Source organism: Harmonia axyridis, chromosome 3 (genome assembly GCF_914767665.1).
Source record: "Harmonia axyridis chromosome 3, icHarAxyr1.1, whole genome shotgun sequence".
Classification (NCBI taxonomy): domain Eukaryota; kingdom Metazoa; phylum Arthropoda; class Insecta; order Coleoptera; family Coccinellidae; genus Harmonia; species Harmonia axyridis.
Genome location: NC_059503.1, coordinates 7789766 through 7810205, shown reverse-complemented (window position 1 = coordinate 7810205; position 20440 = coordinate 7789766). Strand labels below are relative to the sequence as shown.

The following is a 20440-nucleotide window of genomic DNA, read 5'->3' as shown; positions in this document are numbered from 1 at the left end:
ACTTGTGACAGTTCACGTTACGTTCCATTAATTCATCATCATTTGAAACGTTTGGTTTCATTTGAATTATGATATTTAATTGTGCGAAATAGAAGAAATTTCGGAATCTTTTGTTCGTTTTCAGATCAAATAGCAGGGTTAAGACGAGTAGAATATAAATGTCCAAAGTTAATATTTATCGTGTGGCAACATTGAATTACACCGGAAAAAAGGATCTAAAAGAGTTCTCTATGCCAAAAATGTCGGAGAGTGCGTAATTGTCTTGAAATAAGTTGCCATATAAAACAAATGACTGACTAACATGGCGTTTAAAAGTTGAATTTTTAAGTGATACATCTCTTTATGTCAAAACTCGATCGAATGAATTATTATTCAGAGAAAGAGAATAGTACCTCTGCTTCTGCATAACGAGTTAGAACTATCTCAGACCCCGTTTTTCGATACCAGCCACGATGAGTGTTGACGCGTATGGACCCAGTTCACAAACACTCACTTTTTTAGATACTGAAGATGCTGATTTGATAGGTGCTGATACCCAAGGTTCAGAATGTGAATTTACAGATTTCACAATTCCATCTCAAACACAGGCATCTCAGATTGAACACACGACGAAGACACCTAAAATTGCTGGATTACAGGTCAGTGATAACCTAAGTTAAAGTCACATTTTTAAAGTATATGAACTGTTATCATCAATAGGTGAATAACGATATTGGAATTAAGATAGCTAGCGCAGCGAATGCGTTAGGAGAACTTCAATTTGAAGAGGAGGATGAAGAATATTTTAATAGTAAGGAGTTGCCAGACTATGCTTGCAAGTATTGTGGTATACATGAACCTAATTGTGTTGTTATGTGCAATTGTTGTAAAAAGTGGTTTTGCAACGGGCGCGGAAATACCTCTGGAAGTCACATAATCAATCATTTGGTAAGATTTATAGTAAATTTTTTTATTCGGCTTAATACTTTATAATAATACTTGATAGGTGAGGGCTAAACATAAGGAAGTTACTCTACACAAGGATGGTCCATTGGGGGAAACAATACTAGAATGCTATAGCTGTGGAGTACGAAATGTGTTTGTTTTGGGCTTCATCCCTGCAAAAGCTGATTCTGTTGTTGTTTTATTGTGTAGACAACCGTGTGCTGCACAAAATTCGTTGAAAGTGAGTGAACTAAAATAACAGTTTTTATCAAGCTTTAATAATTTTCTTTCAGGATATGAATTGGGATCAAGAGCAGTGGAAACCTCTGATTGCTGATAGATGTTTCCTAACTTGGCTTGTTAAGGTTCCATCAGAACAGGAACAACTTAGGGCTCGTCAGATCACAGCCCAACAAATAAATAAACTAGAGGAGTTATGGAAGGATAATGTTGATGCAACTTTCCAAGATCTAGAGAAACCAGGAGTTGATGAAGAGCCACAACAGGTATATATATTTTTTTTAATTAAAGATTTATTTCTGACCCAGCGGATTTCTCCACTGGTATCAGAGTCTAAGATTAACAGTAATATAAATTATAAAACAATTCTCAACAAAATATATAACTAAAAAATTTTCATTGATAACAGTTAAACCCCATGTTTTTTACTTCAAGTCATGGTAGAGTGTGTACATAGTCCTTCAATTTTCGGCAGAGCTTCTTTGATGTTGTGGCATTAGTAATATATTTTCAATTATCTCATTTAGGACATCTGACATTTCCTATTCATAATAGGCCTCTGATAATATTTTTGAGGAGAAGAAATTGGAAACCTTTCTGTAATTAGATTGTGTAGAATTGAACAGTTAATTAAAAATTAATGAAATACTCTTTTTTTTCCAAACAGTTAATATATTCTGTTATTTAATTGTTTTATCAATTTTTTCTGAACATTTTGAAACATATTTTTTTGTTCTTAGGTCTTATTGCGTTACGAAGACGGTTATCAATACCAAAATATATTTGGTCCGTTAGTAAAGCTTGAAGCTGACTATGACAAGCGTCTTAAAGAATCGCAGACCCAAGAAAACATTGAAGTAAGGTGGGACATTGGTCTTAATAAAAAGACTATCGCCTATTTCACCTTAGCTAAGACAGATGGGGATATGAAGTTAATGCATGGTGACGAATTGAGACTGAGGTATGTTGGGGAGATGCATAAGCCCTGGGCTGGGGTAGGTCATGTCATCAAGGTTCCTGACAATTACGGGGAAGATATAGGAATTGAGCTTAAGAACAGTAGCGGCGTTCCTTCTGATTGCAACAGCAACTTTGTGGTAGATTTCATATGGAAAAGCACCAGTTTTGACAGGTAGGTTGTTTATTTATTTTTCAAAAGGACTGCAAATTGACTATCTTATATCCAAAATTAGCATTCAGACAAATAAATTTCTTCAGGATCTCAAATCTATAAAAGAATGAAAAACATGACACTAATTTCAAGAAACACAGATCATAATAACTTATGCTTGCAAATACTTTTCTATCGAAATGAAGTTAAGCGAAAAAGATATTTCTCCTTAAAATATGTTATTATATTAAAGATATCAAAATTACTTTCGAAGCATAGTCAAACATAGTAAAATTCTCCAAAAAATGGTCTTGATTGGAGAATATAGAAGTTACTTAGTGTTTATTCACTCCTATTTCTGATCAGATAAGAAAAGAATAAAAAACCAAATTTGAAGCTTTTTGAATAAATTTGGTCCCCTTCAATTTGGTTTTCCCAAAGGTTTTGGAAATAAAAATCTACGTTTCAAATACATAATTTTATTTTGCAAGACAATATTTCAAATTTTTTTCTAATATCGTCCAACTGTATAGTGAAATATGAATTTTCAGGATGCAGCTAGCCTTACGTAAATTTGCTGTGGACGATTCATCAGTATCTGCTTACATATACCATAGGTTGCTTGGTCACGATGTCGAAGATGTCTTGTTCCGTTGTCACTTACCTAAGCATTTTTCTGCACCAAATCTTCCTGATCTGAATCGCTCTCAAGTCTATGCTGTGAAACACGCATTGCAGCGCCCCTTGTCTCTGATACAAGGTCCTCCAGGTACTGGAAAGACCGTCACTTCTGCAACCATTGTCTACCAGTTGGTAAAGCAGAACGGAGGACCAGTGTTGGTCTGTGCACCCAGTAACACAGCTGTTGATCAACTCACCGAAAAGATACATAAGACGAATTTGAAGGTTAGAAAATATATCAATTTGAACATAAATTTATTGTTGAATATTTTCTCACACTACAGTTTTCTTCTTCTAAAAGGTGTTTTTTCTAGAGCTATAGAATTTAAATTGCAATAAAACAACGATGGATTATTCGATTGACATGAATTTTATTTATCCGCAAGATAATCTTGTGGCATTACATTTTAAATATGATTTCTGCAATATGACCGCCACGGCTGGCTCGGATGTAGTCCAATCTGGACGTCCAATTTTCGATGACTTTTTCCAACATTTGTGGTCGTATATCGGCAATAACACGGCGAATGTTGTCTTCCAAATGGTCAAGGGTTTGTGGCTTATCCGCATAGACCAATGACTTTACATAGCCCCACAGAAAGTAGTCTAGCGGTGTTAAATCACAAGATCTTGGAGGCCAATTCACAGGTCCGAAACGTGAAATTAGGCGGTCACCAAACGTGTCTTTCAATAAATCGATTGTGGCACGAGCTGTGTGACATGTTGCGCTGTCTTGTTGGAACCACAGCTCTCACACCATGGTTGTTCAATTCAGGAATGAAAAAGTTAGTAATCATAGCTCTATACCGATCACCATTCACTGTAACGTTCTGGCCATCATTGTTTTTGAAGAAGTATGGACCAATGATTCCACCAGCCCATAAAGCGCACCAAACAGTCAGTTTTTCTGGATGTAACGCTGTTTCGACATACACTTGAGGATAAGCTTCACTCCAAATGCGGCAGTGCGCCAGAAGTGCGCTTCATCGCTAAACAAAATAAAATGGACGTAGTGCGCGATACGTATTCCGCACAGAACCATTATTTTCGAAATAAAATTGCATTATTTGCAAGCTTTGTTCAGGCGTGAGTCTATTCATGATGAATTGCCAAACCAAACTGGATTAAATCACTTGACAGCTGTTAAATCGGTCGCCATCTTGAACAGTAATGCCAACTTAAAGTTATATACCTCGAAAAAAAAAACACTCATTACTACTTCTTTTTTTCAAGAGAAGTGTAATTACTCGGGCAAACAAAACTTATATCCAGGATTTTACAATTTATTAAAGACGATACTATAAGGTTAAATATTGGAGCGCGACTATGTATTAAAAAAAAACCTCTCGACTCAGTACCATGCAACAGTATATTTATTTTCTCAGAGGAAATTCAGAAGTGTATTATCAATTATTTATTAGTTTGGGGAGGAATCACTCTGTTCAAAACTAAAAGAGAGAAGGTTACTCGCAGGTCATGTCCGCGCATCTATACGTGAAAGTAGGCGTCTCAAAGTCACTTTGAGGTTCATTACTGCAATTCGTGGAAAATCTTAGCATCTTGCACTGTTATTACTATTATTGAAGTATTGTATGAAATTGTGATTTGGGTTTAAATTGTCGATTTGATTAAAAATCTTCCTCTGTCCTAGGTTGTCAGACTGTGCGCAAAATCCAGAGAGGCTATCGATTCCCCTGTCAGCTTCCTTGCTCTGCACAATCAGATCAGAAAAATGGAGGGTAACACGGAACAGCAGAAATTGCAACAACTGAAAGACGAGACCGGCGAGTTGAGTTCGGTCGACGAGAAACGATACAGGATGTTAAAGAAACTGGCGGAGAAGGAACTCCTGGAAGCTGCCGACGTCATATGCTGCACATGCGTGGGCGCTGGTGATCCCAGACTCACCAGATTGAAGTTTCATTCGATTCTGATAGACGAGAGCATGCAGGTTGGTACTCATTTGGTTTGGTTCGATCGTGAAGTTTATTGATCGTTTTGTCTGTTTTTAAAGGCTACCGAGCCAGAATGTATGGTACCTGTTGTGCTGGGAGTGAAGCAACTGATTTTGGTTGGTGATCATTGCCAACTGGGACCTGTGGTGATGTGTAAAAAGGCAGCTAGAGCGGGTCTTTCGCAAAGTTTATTCGAGCGACTTGTTGTGTTAGGAATAAGGCCTTTCCGTCTGGAGGTGCAGTACAGGATGCATCCAGAATTGTCAAGGTATTTATTCAGAGTTGAAATTCTCTCTTCTTCGCTTGATTTTTTCGTTAAATATTTATGTAAATAACTTTTTTTTAACAGGTTTCCATCTAATTTCTTCTACGAAGGCAGTTTGCAAAATGGAGTGTGCGCTAATGAGAGAAAGTTGAAAATTGAATTCCCCTGGCCGATTGCTGAGAGACCCATGTTTTTTCATGTCACTCAAGGGCAAGAAGAGATAGCTGGTTCAGGTACCAGTTACCTAAATAGGACCGAAGCTTCGAATGTTGAAAAAATTGCCACCAAGTAATATTCTTCTCTATTTTTTGTGTTTTGCTATCAAATTTCGAGCAGGAGAATTGAATGTGTTTGTTTTTTCCCAGGTTTTTGAAGGCAGGAGTTAAGCCTGAGCAAATTGGTATCATCACGCCTTATGAAGGCCAGAGAGCGTATTTAGTGCAATACATGCAATATCAGGGCTCATTGCACAGTAAATTGTATCAGGAAATAGAAATAGCCAGTGTGGACGCTTTCCAAGGCCGTGAAAAGGACATAATAATTATGTCTTGCGTGAGATCCAATGAGCACCAAGGTAATTCTTGTTTTTTTAAAAAAAATATTTTGAAAAATATCCTTTTTGATTTATTCCAAGTCTAATTAATTTGGGATTATCCTTGAAAGAAGTCCAGTCAGATTTTATATTACTGTATATTTATCACTTAATAGTAGTACAACACAACTAACTTTCTGACAGTAATCACAAATGGAGAAAATACGAAGTTAGTGAGTTGGTGGTCCGTATATGTCAAATTCCTCAAAAACCAGTGACTATTTCCTCAAACTTCGGTGACTTATCTGTCACCAGTGCAACCATACTTTTAACCACGCCCACTCGACTTGGCAGTTGTCATTTTAATTTTCAGATTATTGTTTATGAACATTTTCCATGACTTCTAAAACTCATAAACTTTATTATTTTAATTATGAAACAACTACCCTTCAGAGCCATCAAGAACTATTAGTTATTCACAAATTGAAAGAGATCAACCATTTATAACCTCCAAAATTCTGTCAAAGAATAATTTAGATGACCAATGAGTGTCAAGCGGTCCGCAAATACGAAGCACGTTACCTGAAACATTGAAAACCACTATTAACCGCTCAGAAATTCTAACCTAACCTAACCTAACCGCTCAGAAATTCTAGCCGATATACGGACCTTACCCAATGATAACATTCACAGTTGACAGTTATAGCACAGTTTACTAGTCTGTGGTTATAGAGTAAACTGTATAGTATATCCAAAGTCACTTGAACTAGTCCATAAATACGCTTGGCCATAGAAGTGCCTTTGAAGTGGATACCTTGATCTGCTAAGTACCGGGGTTTATTTGAAAGTATTGTTAGGCAATAAATTCACTGGCCCCAAAGGAATTTCTCGAAACTTGGACAACCCTTGTATAATTGAAATATATAGCTTCCTCCAAGTGACTTTGGATATACTATAGATGTTCAGTTGATCTACCAAAGATTATCATATCTATGTTAATCTGTGTCTCCACCTAGACTAGGTATTTATTGATTTAGGATTGTTCTTTAAGTTTTCGACAAAATTAATTATTCCTAATTTTTCGTTTGCATGGAATTTAAAATCAATTGTGATTGGATAAAGTGAGCTAATCTTCTTTCCAGGAATCGGTTTCCTTAATGACCCTCGCCGACTCAACGTAGCCCTCACCAGGGCCAAATACGGAATCATCATAGTGGGAAACCCCAAGGTACTCTCGAAACAACCGTTGTGGAACCATCTTCTGTCCTTCTTCAAGGAACAGAAGGTTTTAGTAGAGGGTCCCTTGACCAACCTGAAGGAGTCGCTGATACAGTTCTCGAAGCCCAAGAAGCTAGTCAATTCCGAAAATCCAGGATCCCATTTCATGACCACCTCTGTGTTCGATGCAAGAGAAGCCATCATACCCGGATCGGTCTACGATAGAACGAACACCGCCATCAACGGGCAATACAACTATCCCAGGGGCGCAGTACCCTTGGATATGTTCAGCAGAACACACGATCCCATCAGTTATATCAGCCAAGATCGCAGCCAGACCAATATGAATCTTCCGGTGCCCGTTGGTATGTTTATGAACATGGCACACATTCCACCTAGGTTCTACAACCAACACCAGCAGGCCTTGCAAGTATGTACCTTTTTGTGTTTTATCGGATTTTGTGAGATCAGGGTTATTTAGGTTATGTTCAGACAAACTTAAAAGCCGGCTTCGACTCAAAAACATTTTTTTATGGAAAGAAATTACTTGACGTGGCTTATGAGTGAACTAGCCAAATCTTCAAGTTATGTCTTGTACGTATGTATTTTTCGAATGATACATATCCTAATTGCAGGCAAGGCAACAGCAGAATCCTAGAAATCGCAAGCCTCCCCAGAGACAGAAGGGAGGGAAAACGTTGAGTCAAGACCAGACGACTCAACCCTTCAGCCAGAGCTTGCAGCTGACCCAAGGCATGTCGCAACCTGGACTATCCCAGCCTGGCTTCAGCCTCTCACAGCCAGGTCTGAGCCAGGCGGAACTCAGTCAAGATCCTTACATGATTGAATATCAGAGCCAAATGGATGGACTGTTATCTCAAGATTCTACCTATCAGGTAAGTAATTTTCTTCTCTGTTATATTTGATTAAGTCTTGAGAATTACTTCATTCAGAAGATTATTCATTACAATAATAGAATAATCTAGAATTAAGTTCTATGGTGTATGACATAACCTAATGAACACAAATGACATAAGAAATGTCAAATAATAATTCACAGTGTTGCCATTAGGACCATTTTAAATTGTATCATTCCTATTGGAAAACTTGTTTCATCAATTTGAAAAAAAATTGTTGGATGATTGTCGCTTTTATATTGTTTTTTGTATAATTTGGTGTTTTTGTTTGCAGGGGGATAGGTCTTTTTACCAGCCAAACGCTCAGTTTTCCCAACCCTACTGATCAAGTAAAAAAAAGAGGTGTACTACCATGATCGCGGAAGCGGTTCCTTGAAAATTAGCAAGTGAATGGTCTGATTGTCAAATTGTCAGTAAAGCATCTTACGAACATATGACGTGGATCAAAAGGGAGAACAGAGAGATTCTCGCTTCCAACGATCACGAAAAAAACCGCTCGTGGACTGCAAGATGAATTTTTAGAAACACCAATTAACAAAACAAAAGTAATAAAACATGAAACGAGAAGAGGTTTTGGCCATCCCAGGATGGTCCTCTAGCCTTTCCTATTAATTAACTCGCCGCCATTTTGCTTTCGATATTTTCATTTCACCTTATTCTTATGGATGATCTATTATTTCTTCTGCATTATTTATATTTGGTTACTGATGATATCTTTGATAATTATGTCATTATGTTTAGAAGATATTCTGAGAGGAAATTGAGTATGCAAATTTGAAACAGATAAAATTATTGGTCTCACTGGATCAAATAATATATTGTTATGTGTAGGTATACTGCGTCTTTTTTTCATTTAATTTTTTTTTTCTTTATTTTGGTTCAAGTATGAAAAAGGGAAATTTTTCTAATGATATGAATAAACATTTATTCTTCTGCTTATGATGGAATCGAAGTACTTTGTTTTTTTTTTATCCTTAATAATCAGTATCATAATTGTTTCATTTAAACAAATTACATTTTTCAGATTGATGAAATTTAAGTGAACAAATATGAAGTTTTTTATAAATTGATAGAAATAAGAACTCATTTATTTTTTTTTTGTAAAAAAATTTTAATAAAGCAGAGATAGTGTTGTGAAGCCAGGAGCTTTTGCACACTAATTTTTTTACTTAATTTTGCATAAACTTTTGAATAGGTAGAACACTATTACCTAATTGACCTAAAAAGTGACATTTCCTGAGAAATAAAAAATATGTCATACTTTCAACACAATGACATTCAACATGTATGTAATAGTGAAAATATCGATATATTTGACAAATATGTTATTGCCTGTGAGATTTTTAAAAATATTTAGAATGGAGTACATATTTGGCAGTATTAATATCATTCTATTATCAAAAAAATTAATATATTACTGACACCAGCATTTGTTCAGTATAGACATTAAAGGCACTCTCTGCTTGATGTATTGCCCTATCAATGTGCTAAATTCAATCAATTTATCTGGCACTGCTAAAGCAAAATTCACAGAGGAAACTCTTTATGATGGAACTGAGCAAGCTTGGAATATAAAATAAATCCCCAGAATTTTATTGGATTAGACTTCCCCTCCAGTAACGGTTAGTCCAGATATTATTTGAGCTCAATGGGGATGAAGTCAGAACTTGGAAATTATTTGCACATTGCTAACGTAGACAACTCATTATACTTTTACTTGTATTAGTATTATGAGTTATCGCAAATTTAGCAACCATTGCGTCATCTATCAATGAGTAGGAGTATTAATTCTTATAACTCACTAATAATTCATAGATGGCGCAACCATAGATATGACTTCATACAACCCACCATTCTCCTGAGTGTATTACGAGTTATCGCGATTTTTGACCCAATTGCGCCATCTTCGGGAGAGTGAATAAAGAATAATATTTTAAAGTTCTTACCTATTTATGGCACTAGAAAAGGATATAAATTTTATGAACAGTTATAATTTGCGTTTGTTGGGGATTACCTACAATTTTGACTATAATTCAGTGGCATAACAACGGTGGATGGATTACATGTTCAATACTTCAAATCCATAAATATTGTTACTCACGCGTAGATAAATCAAATTCAATATTTCCATTAATTTACAATACATCATATTACCAGAAGATATTAAGCTTCCATGGATAAACTAAAAGTATAAAGGAATCGTAATGAAAAAAGAATTTTCTATTCAGAGGAATTTTGTTGAATGTTTTGGTTTTGTTTGAGTTCAATAGCACGAAATAGGTACAATATTTTATTCATGTTATCCGGAGGAGGAATTTTTCAGTAACCCATTAGAATAGCAGTTTTGGAGACAATTTTTCAAGGTTTAAATGATAGTGAAAAAGTTTATTTAGGTAAGTATTAAAAAAATTAGTACAAAATAAAAGATAATTCAAATGTCTTATAGATCCTGGTTAGATATGAACCTATTACCTTCCGAATGTTTGCCATGGTAAACTTTTTTACATTTCCGCATAGATCCTGAAAAAAAATCAAATTAATAGAACTTTAACACCATCAGTTGATATTATACATCACTAAAAAATTAGTGATTAGTGAGCTAATTATGATGAATAATTTCATTCAACAGAATTTTTTACCTCGTTGGTCACCTAAACTTCGAATAGTCTTAGGTAAAGGACTGAATCTACTATCCCATGGTGTATCACTTTCATCATCATCTTCTTCGGTAGGTACAGGTCTAATAACCCTCATGAATTTTCCTCTTCTTTTGGCTTCACATCTCTCACTCTCCCTTACTTTGGTCGAATCCAGAAATTTCAGATTTGGCAGATGGTACAGTACAAAATATCTGGAAATTTCCAGCATAAGAAACCAATGAGTTAGGTATATAAACAAAGAAATTTATTAATTCACCTGTATCTTTGGTAGTCTTCTTCATCATTCTCAGCATCAGCCAACTCATTGGGACATGCTTTATTTCCTAGTAAACTAAGGTAATTCAGACTTGGCAGATTATGTTGAATTTTTGTGATGAGACATTCAATGTCAAAAATCTGCAGAGGAAATAATTGTAGAAGATTATTATGTCACAGGTCTTTTTTTGCGTAAAAATTTTTATTCCCTACTCCTTTACTCCAATTTTCATTTGGGAGAGTTTTCACCTTTTTGTAAATCGCCAAGTCCGAGAGTGTTTTTTAGTGAAGTTAACCTAGATGAAGTCGTAGTGATAATAATAGTGACTAAAGTAAGTTATTGTAGTGATAATCTTTCGGAAAAATCAACATTCATTCGTTACTTTCAAATATTCTAAAATGTATGAATATCTATACAATGTTGAAGAAGTTTGTTTTCACGAAATAGTAAATGAAAAACAAATTAAATTCAATTAATTGCTCGTTTAATTTTAAGTATTCAAGATTAATTATGGTTTTGTTCCGAAATATTTGACCCCAACTAGTTCAATTGAACTCACCTTATTTTTATTGAGCGATAAGAGATTCAAATGTGGTAGGTATGGTAAAACTAGGGAGTCTGATAGTTCGTTGTTGTCTAAAATGAGTTCTTTCAACAGAGGAAAACCTTCCAATCCCCTTAAAGATATCAGTTCATTATAGCTGAGGTCCAGGCTTTGAGTTTTGGCACCATACAGTTTAATTAGGGCTTCTGGAATCTTTTGGCATCTTTGCCCACTGTAGCATAACTGAAAGGACAACAAATTCAAAATTTGGGTCTCTGATTTCTATTTCTAAACAACTTTGGTTCAGTGTTTGTCCGTCTGTGTGTAAGCTTAAATTAGAAATTCTTCACAGCTAATAGTGGTCAAGACCAAAAATAACATACGTTTGTAGAAGCATGAATTTTTGGAACGAAGATTGGCAGAATCGGTGAAATTTCTTCAAGTAATTTTGGAATTTATATGTTAGAATTTTCTGTAATATATTGAGATATTCTTGAAGTGAGTAAAGACTCATTTTCACGGAGATAGTACCTAGATACTATCACGACAATACTATCATGATGGTTACTGTCACAGTGAAAATGAGCCTTGATTAGAAATTTAGATATGGATCTGAACCCCACGTTGAAGTATAAAGTTATGATTTAGAATTAAAAAATACTTTTTACAAAAGAAAAATTCATTCAGTCGTTGTGTTGCCATAAGTGTCATTTATGTATATTCACACGGTCTAGTTTCTGTAATTTGTTATTTGGTTTGTTAATGGTTCCAAACTTTGTCATTTCATTTCGAGTGACCAGAAAATATTCGAGAAATTCTCTTGATGATTGAATTTTTAGTTGACTAATTTTGGAAGAAACTTAGATTTATGTTTCTTGAAGAATTCTCGATACTTTTTAGATGTAACATAGTATAAATTGTTCTGTATTCATATCTTTTACGCATCAGGCCATAAGATATGCCAATGATTCTCAAAAATAAAAACTACGAATACCTTTTCATATTTCACCCCATCTTTAGAATTCCTCTCCATCGTGTAATCCAGGTGGTAAACAAAAGACGTGTAAAACTTTGGAACCGGAGTGTCCTCCTTGAAAGACTTCACTTGGTGTTTTCTTTCAACCGATATACTGAGACTGTAGAACTCAGCGTTCAAGCTATTCTCATTATCCAACATTTAATCAAACGAGTTTTTCAGTATGTTAATTAATTCGATAACAGTTTTTATCCGACCATGTATATTTTTAAGCTGTGTTTCACAACTTGTTCATTCGTATCTTGTTGTCACCTATGTGTATAATCAGCGTTATTGTCCGTTAAATAGTGACTTTTATCACCTTTGATCATAGTTGTGAACTCGGGGAAAAGATCATGGAGAAGCGAGGAATGCACTTTTTGCTTATTTTGTTAGCCAATTAATTTGACGTGTTAAATTTTTTTTTTTGATGAGTAGGTATTGACTATTTTGCGAATCATTTAGAAATTTGTGTTTGAAAAATTAGAAATACCGGAGATCAACACAAATACAACTTCAAACACTTCTATTCCTTTTAATTCAGGAACAATTACTGTTTCATTGAAAGTGATGGAGCTTCTTTACACACAGCATGAAGAAGCCTTTCAATTCTGCATCAAGGATAGGTCTTTGACAATTAAATCCAATTAAGTGATTATGTTTCGCACATTCATTCATTTTGGCACAAGGACGAAATTTCTTTCTTTCAATGAAAAATTTGAGAAAAGCTTTGAGCAAAGGCTTTTGAGAGCTTTGTTCACTAGAGAGACTGGAATTTGGCATGAACACTAAACTAAAAATGTACATAAATTCAATAAAAAAAATATGGTAATGATGAATTCAGTCATCATTTTCTAACCGATGAAGAAAAATTTTTCAACAGTACATATGTCTTCAATAACTGTGACTGCAATATTTTTACCATTTTTGTAGTGAATTTTAACAATTTCTGTGCGTTGTTGAAGCGTATTTCGTTCCATTTTTAATAATGGCGTAGTTTTACTTGTCAAATGTCAATAATGACAGCTCCAAAGTTGACAGCTGCCGAGATAGCGGGCTATTCAAAATGAAACCTCTTATTGGAAAACCCTGTATAACTCTTCATTGAGATTGTCTGAAGCTATATTTTTGTACGACTTTATACATCTTCTTCCTATTCAATCAATATTTCATCGAAACAACGAATAATTATTTTTTGTTCGTTATTTTGCTTGAATTGTCATGATTAAATTTTGCATAAAAATGTATTTACTGTTTTACATCTGGAAATTTCAACTCGATCGAACCCATATTTACTAGTTATCATTTTAAGACGGACGGGCAGAATTGAATTTGACAGCAGTTTTGTAATAATTGTAAAAAATTAACAGACAATGAGCAGAAATAATAAAGCGCTTTGTTTGAGGAATAAGCGCCCAAAAATATCTAATAATCTGATACTTTTTTGGGCAAAACGTTCGAATATTCGGCAAAATTGTTAATGTTTTGAAGCAGAAAGACTGACAATAACAAAACAAGTGCGCTAGTCCCATAAGATTGAAATTTTGAAATATAAGTATACGTGACCTTGACATTGCATCAACATTGTATGATTAAATTACATTTTCAATACTTTCATATTAAAATGAGACTTTTGACTAATTTAGCAGTTAACTACTCGTATGTTCTATGTAATTTTTTCATTCCCTATAGAGAAATATTTCTCGTTCAGGTACCTAATCAGTGAAATGCATTTTATATTTACCCAGTTGTTCGAAAAAGTAATGCTACTTGGTAACATGTCAAATTCGAATTCCACATCAGCAGGAGTTTCTTCCATTTTTTAATATCACCACAACAAAAAACAAACACTGTATTTTTCAAATTCTATACGAAGCACTATTGATTTTCATTCAGTCAAGGACGAAATTGATCTCTTGTCATTTTAATCCGATTCTCTAGTCTCGAGATTTGAACCAATTTCATTTCATATTGGTAAGGAAAGAGTTAATTAATAGCATAAGATTACTTTATTTCATCTTATGTTATAGCAACATAATGAATAGATATTTTGACTTTCTGTTTGAGTTTATTCGTAGATAAGAATGAGGTATAGATAAGGCGGTTTGAATGAAGATTATCTTATAGCAATTTATTTTCCATCATGCATAGAGGATTAAGACTCAAATTCAATTTTCCACAGAAGGGACAATTTTAAGGATGAGTAACAATATTCAATGGGTCAGGATGAAGTAAACATGTCATTATCATCATTTTATTTTAAAATATTCTATACCTATAATTTTTCACAACATTTAAGTTTTTTCATCTCAAATAAAACAACTGTTTCGATAAATTATGTTTTCAACAACAAATCAAAATTGGTTGATAACAAAAATAATATCGAATCTTCAACAATTATTTTAATTCATTGAGTAATCATTTATGGAGAGTAAAGATCAACAACTACTCAATGAAATTGATTTGGAGCTGACTACTTCATCAGTATCAACAACTGAGGAGAAGTGTACCTTTTTTTTTGTTTGAATTAATTTGTCACGTAGTAGGGTTCATTGAAAACAATTAATTAAAATACAAATAATTGAAATATTTCATTATTTTTGAAACGAAAAACAAAAAGTAGGTAGGTATATATAATATACCATCATTTCAACTTTAACAATATCTTTATATTTCAATTTTGCTTCTTCAACATTTTAGTTTATCTCTTCCAAAAATCAACTTCCAGATTGACATTAGGAGGGAAAATATCCCCTTTGTTTTAAAATAATATGTTGATATACTGAGGGTATTGGTATCTAAAAATCTATGGAAATTTTTTACGTCCTATTTATATGGTTGCAGGCATTTTGTTAGGAAAATATGTTAATACACCGATTGACAATTTGAGCTTGTGATTTGAAGAATATGTTGACATATATTTGAATGTATATATTTCACTGAGAAGCCTTACCTTTAATTAGTCTTGAGATTTGAATGTTAGTTCGATGTGGAAATAATAAATCATTTGCTAAAATTTGGAGCGTTTTATTCATTTAAAATTTTTTCGTACTCGTCCGAAATATTGAAAATAATATATTTGAATTCCTATCCTGAACAGTCATAACAGTATGAATATCAAGAAAATTTGAAGAATTGTTTCATCAAAAATATAAGTTATGTTTTTACTGATGAAGTGAATTTTTGACAATTTTAACATTCATAAATCCATTGATATGAGCATTTTCAACAACAATTTCTTCAGTCACATATTAAATACATATTAAAATATCAAATTTCAGTTGACTTCTCATCAGTTCCAATTTGTATAAAGGTTGTTAAAAAATAAAACACTTTTTCGTTTTTAATCAATATAAGAAAGTAAAAAACCTAAAAAATCCGGAATGATAATATGACTAAAGCCTTTCTACTGTGGCTACCAAATTCTCAACATCGATAAAGTCCATATTCTGTCTCTCTAATTGACAACAAATGGATATGAATTCGACTATCTTCAGTTTTCTCTGTGTTGAGATTAAAATAACCAATGACAATTACACTGTTCAAGTATAAGTTTTACTCCAGAATAGTTGAAGTTGGTGCAACTTCGAAAACCATCTGCAGGAATACTGTCACGCCATCTGGAAATCAAGTTAGAAAGTTATCAGTTTCCATGTCATTTGTGTTGATACCCTGAAAAATTAAGTCCCTAAAATCAGGACCTAATGAAAAATGCACATTGTACTTCCAATTGAAAATCTGCTATATTAAACATGAACATGGTATACCGCAAGGCTCAGTCTTTGGACTTCGATCTTACCCATGAATGGAGTTTTGACTTGGTAGTGGACGAAAGGAACATAAAATACCATGCCTCCTAGTATGAATAAAGCTGCGTACAGGTACTCAATTGTGGGGTTGTCAATTATAGGTGCTATTATCAGGTATATAGAGATCACAAGTACAAAAGATGGAATGATAAGTGGTACCTGAAATGACACAAATGTTGATAGCTCTAGAAGACCCAATTTGAAGTTATATCTACGATAAATCTAGAAAAATCTACCAAGCAGATTTTCTCCAGAGTGGAATCAGTGCTTACCTTATAGGGTCTAGGGTAGTTTGGCTTGGTATACCGCATCAGAATCAGTGCTGCCATGCATCCCCCGTAAAATATCCAGGCGGTAAAACTGAAGAAATCGATTAGAGAATCAATGGTACCATACATGACCATAGCCCCAGCTATCAATGTCTGAAAATATCCAAATTTAAATAAGGGGAAAAAACCTATCAACATCTAACCCCACCTGAAAAATAAGACCTGGAACAGGAGTATATCTTTTGATATGCACGTAGGACAAAATATCCATGAGATGGCCTTCCCTGCTAGCCGCGAAGCATAGCCTTCCAGCAGCAAAAAGGGTTCCGTTAGCTGCACCGAATGTAGATATGGTGACGGACAGAGGCATCAACCAGGACATCGCTCCAAGAACTCTGTTACCAAAAGTAACAGCCACAGCTTCGCTTGTCATCATTTCCAAAGGTGACATGACAGTCAGATAAGAAACATTGATGAGGGCATAACAAACTGTTACTAACGGGATTCCTATTACAATACTGCGGGGGAGATTCCTATAAAATAAGAAGCGAGTTGAAGAAAGTACTTTAAAAATTAGATATTCGTTTTTCCTAGCACAAACAATGTCCAATTACATGTTGCGAGAATAATTTTGAACCTGAGATGGACCTTGGGGTACTCCTTATGTATTATGGCTTCTAGTTCCTACAGCTTACCTTGAAGGATTCTTTATTTCTTCTGTCACATAATTGAGATTATTCCAACCATCATAAGCCCAAAGTCCTGTATAAAATGCGGTTGCTATATTGCCAAATGAATATTTAGTTCCCTTAAAAGGTACTTGTAAGTGTTGAGTATTGCCTGGAAATCCAAAAAATGGAGCATATGAAGTTTCAAGAATTTTTTCAATCTTACCTTCAACTATCTTATACACTCCTCCCAAAATCACAACAGCAACTGCAACTAACTTTGCAGCTGTAAAAATATTTTGCACACTGGTGGCAAGATTAACACTATAACAGTTTATATACAAGATGACAACTGGAAAATAATTGTAATCGTATTAGTGACATAATAATTAGGCCGACATTAAAACAAGAACACTTAGTGATAGACTAACGTACATAAAAAAAACTATTGATAATGAATTCAATAAAACAATTTTTGTGAACATATAGAGTTAGGTTTGTAGATGATCAAAATTTCAGAAGAATCGAACAGTAAGATCAAGCATGCTTAAATAGAATCTAGATTCATCAATGATATTCTATTTAAGGTCCAGTTAAACCTTTATCCAGTTGATAATTCCAGTGACTAGAAGTTTGAGGTAGGATAAAGTGACGACAGTATAAAGTGAATTCAATGCTTCTGATTCGACAAAAAAATTCTCATTGAGAATCCCTTATTCAAGTCCTTGGTCTGCAATTGATTGAAGTGAAGCGGTTTCTAAGAGCCAAAAGCCAAAGGCAGAGTTCTTGGTGTGGCACCAACTACTGCTACAGAAAGGAGGTAACTATTGATTACTAAATTTTTTATGAGAAAGAACCATATATTCATAGAAATTATTTGTAATGAATTCATTATTAGTGGAGGTATCAAAAAAAGAATTACGCTTGAATTGTGAACATCGAAATACTCTTCAATACTGGGTGTTCTTATTTTAATGTCACTTCGAATATATTTCAAACAATGATAACTGAAAAATCCAGTGAATCACTGAGTAATGATCAGACCAAAAGAGGTCGCTCATCAACTAACCCATGGCCAGCAGGGCTACCATCTTCACAACAATCTCAGGGGGTTCACACTCGATAACAAACGCCTCCACTGCGTATTTTCCGAAGCTCAGAGCGATGATTGCCATCTGGGAAGGCTTCAGCACCAGGGTACTGGCCCAGGAGAAGAGGAATGCCGGTGGCGCACCAAACGCGTCCATAAAATAGGCGTATTCTGCTCCGGAGGAGGTGTTCATGGTTCCCAGTTCCGCGTAGGCAAGGGCACCTGAAATATTTGAAAATTTTTTAAAATATAGTAGTTTGATGCTTTGCAAAGATCTTGGGATATATTTCATGTATAAAAATTATATATAAAGATACACTACTATTAGTGTGAGAGGTAAAAAAATTCAAAATCAGTGGCGATGCTAGGGGGGGTCCAGGGAACACCGCCCCCCCCTGAAATTCTGCTGGCCCCTGCCTAAAATTTGACTATGAATAATTAAAAATTAGTAGAACCATAATTTCGCTTTACTTTGACCCCCCTCCCCAAAACTTAGCCCCCCTTGGCCACCCCTGTTTTTGAAAGCAGGTGTTGCCACTGTTTGAAGTAGTTAGTGCCGAAAATCCGAAGACTGAAAAGGTGCTGATTCGATGACATACTAACGGGTGTTTTTTTCGACTTTATGTTGGCATTACTGTTCAAGATGGCGACCGATTCAACAGCTGTCAAGTGATTTATTCTTAGTTTGGTTTGGCAATTCATCATAGATAGACTCACGCCTGAACAACGCTTGCAAATAGTGCAATTTTATTTCGAAAATAATGGTTCTGTGCGGAATACGTATCGCGCACTACGTCCATTTTATTTTATTTAGCGATGAAGCGCACTTCTGGTTGAATGGCTACGTCAACAAACAAAACTGCCACATTTGGAGTGAAGCTAATCCTCAAGTGTATGTCGAAACACCGTTACATCCAGAAAAACTGACTGGTGCGCTTGATGTGCTGGTGGAATCATTGGTCCGTACTTCTTCAAAAACGATGATGGCCAGAACGTTACAGTCAATGGTGATCGGTATAGAGCCATGATTACAAACTTTTTCATTCCTGAATTGAACAACCATGATGTCCAGGAGCTGTGGTTCCAACAAGACGGCGCAACATGTCACACAGCTCGTGCCACAATCGATTTATTGAAAGACACGTTTGATGACCGCCTAATTTCACGTTTTGGACCTGTGAATTGGCCTCCAAGATCTTGTGATTTAACACCGCTAGACTACTTTCTGTGGGGCTATGTAAAGTTGTTGGTCTATGCGGATAAGCCACAAACCCTTGACCATTTGGAAGACAACATTTGCCGTGTTATTGCCGATATACGGCCACAAATGTTAGAAAAAGTCATCGAAAATTGGATGTCCAGATTGGACTACATCCGAGCCAGCCGTGGCGGTCATATGCCAGAAAGATTATCTTGCAGATAAATAAAATTCATGTCAATCGAATAATCCATCGTTGTTTTACTGCAATTTAAAGTTCTATAGCTCTAAAAAAAACACCCTTTAGAAGGCTGCATAATCTGTTGTTTCGATTTAGTCCACCAAGACAATTTTTTTTCTTCCAGTAATAATCGCATAATACGACAAACCATGTCGCGCCAAGAAGGTTCTCTGTGTGAATGTTACAAAGCAGTCTCATCAACAATAGTCACGATAAAGGAGCCAAATCCTTTGTGAAACTGCTTTTCAATCAGTGAAAATGGAAGACAGCGAAGATTTAAACTTTCACTACCATCAGCACTGACAATCTTGAAGTTTTCAATACTTTTCTCCGAAATATTATCATCAATACAAAGCATATTTTCTGATAAAAATGTAAGAAAACCTTCTGTTAATGGAGTACGGGAATACAATGCTGATAAATATTCGATCTCATCAATATCTACGTTGTTTCGATAAAATACAATAAGATTGATGCCAATAATTGTCAGTTTAACTTTAACAACGTATTTTTCTTCGTTTACAAGACCATACATAATCGGATATATTCGTTTTACATCCTATAATCTAACATAATGTCTCTCATTGTGATAAACTCCATTTTACCGACACATTTTATTGTTCAACCATATATTTCATGAGGTAAGTAAGGAAATAATTTGTTATAACATTAGTTTTCATGGATGTGAGTGGAGCATAAACCTGAAACAGGTTAGAGGATGTAGTACATCATGATTTGGAAAATCTTAAACATTATGTGGCTAAACCATGAAAACATTTACGAGTCGATACTGCTTTCATTGCACAGTATAACCATAGTATATGGTATAACTTATGAATACGTATAA

At 34.8% G+C, this 20440-nt stretch overlaps 3 protein-coding genes across 5 annotated transcripts in view; 1 reads left to right on the top strand and 2 right to left on the bottom strand.

Annotated features, from left to right (window-relative positions):
• Positions 1-226: 226 nt before the first annotated feature.
• Positions 227-8795, top strand: LOC123676109 (regulator of nonsense transcripts 1 homolog). Its single transcript, XM_045611811.1, has 13 exons — positions 227-638; positions 700-927; positions 986-1165; positions 1218-1430; positions 1905-2296; positions 2827-3181; positions 4608-4907; positions 4971-5179; positions 5261-5464; positions 5542-5750; positions 6851-7356; positions 7562-7822; positions 8118-8795. Exons 1-13 carry the CDS (start codon positions 453-455, stop codon positions 8166-8168), a joined length of 3294 nt encoding a protein of 1097 aa, XP_045467767.1. The 5' UTR covers positions 227-452; the 3' UTR covers positions 8169-8795.
• A 1418-nt stretch (positions 8796-10213) lies between these two features.
• LOC123676108 (leucine-rich melanocyte differentiation-associated protein-like) lies at positions 10214-14393 on the bottom strand. Of its 2 annotated transcripts, none has more exons than XM_045611810.1 (5): positions 14063-14393; positions 11319-11546; positions 10760-10899; positions 10483-10694; positions 10214-10363 (listed from the first exon to the last, which is right to left on the bottom strand). In XM_045611810.1, exons 1-5 carry the CDS (start codon positions 14135-14137, stop codon positions 10284-10286), a joined length of 735 nt encoding a protein of 244 aa, XP_045467766.1. In that variant the 5' UTR covers positions 14138-14393; the 3' UTR covers positions 10214-10283. The 2 variants fall into 2 exon arrangements, with proteins under 2 accessions (XP_045467766.1, XP_045467765.1); XM_045611809.1 differs by lacking the exon at positions 14063-14393 and adding an exon at positions 12298-12706.
• Positions 14394-14558: 165 nt separating this feature from the next.
• LOC123676107 (b(0,+)-type amino acid transporter 1) overlaps positions 14559-20440 on the bottom strand; it is a 32036-nt gene continuing 26154 nt past the window's right edge. For both annotated transcript variants that reach the window (XM_045611806.1, XM_045611808.1), the window contains exons 4-10: positions 18134-18376; positions 17291-17416; positions 17092-17236; positions 16605-16929; positions 16400-16549; positions 16118-16286; positions 14559-15938 (exon numbers count right to left, since the gene is read on the bottom strand). In XM_045611806.1, coding sequence (XP_045467762.1) covers positions 15874-15938; positions 16118-16286; positions 16400-16549; positions 16605-16929; positions 17092-17236; positions 17291-17416; positions 18134-18376 — 1223 coding nt within the window. In that variant the 3' untranslated portion in view covers positions 14559-15873. The remainder of the gene's footprint in view (positions 15939-16117; positions 16287-16399; positions 16550-16604; positions 16930-17091; positions 17237-17290; positions 17417-18133; positions 18377-20440) is intronic.

Bases quoted from the DNA above. Each gene is read 5' to 3' on its own strand.
- LOC123676108 (XM_045611809.1), bottom strand. From the start codon at position 12,480: ATGTTGGATAATGAGAATAGCTTGAACGCTGAGTTCTACAGTCTCAGT. The intron at 10,900-11,318 runs GTGAGTTCAATT...TTTCCTCTGCAG, and splicing joins TATCGCTCAATAAAAATAAG to ATTTTTGACATTGAATGTCT. The intron at 10,695-10,759 runs GTGAATTAATAA...GGAAATTTCCAG, and splicing joins GAAGACTACCAAAGATACAG to ATATTTTGTACTGTACCATC.
- LOC123676109 (XM_045611811.1), top strand. From the start codon at position 453: ATGAGTGTTGACGCGTATGGACCCAGTTCACAAACACTCACTTTTTTA. The intron at 3,182-4,607 runs GTTAGAAAATAT...CCTCTGTCCTAG, and splicing joins TACATAAGACGAATTTGAAG to GTTGTCAGACTGTGCGCAAA. The intron at 5,751-6,850 runs GTAATTCTTGTT...TCTTCTTTCCAG, and splicing joins GAGATCCAATGAGCACCAAG to GAATCGGTTTCCTTAATGAC.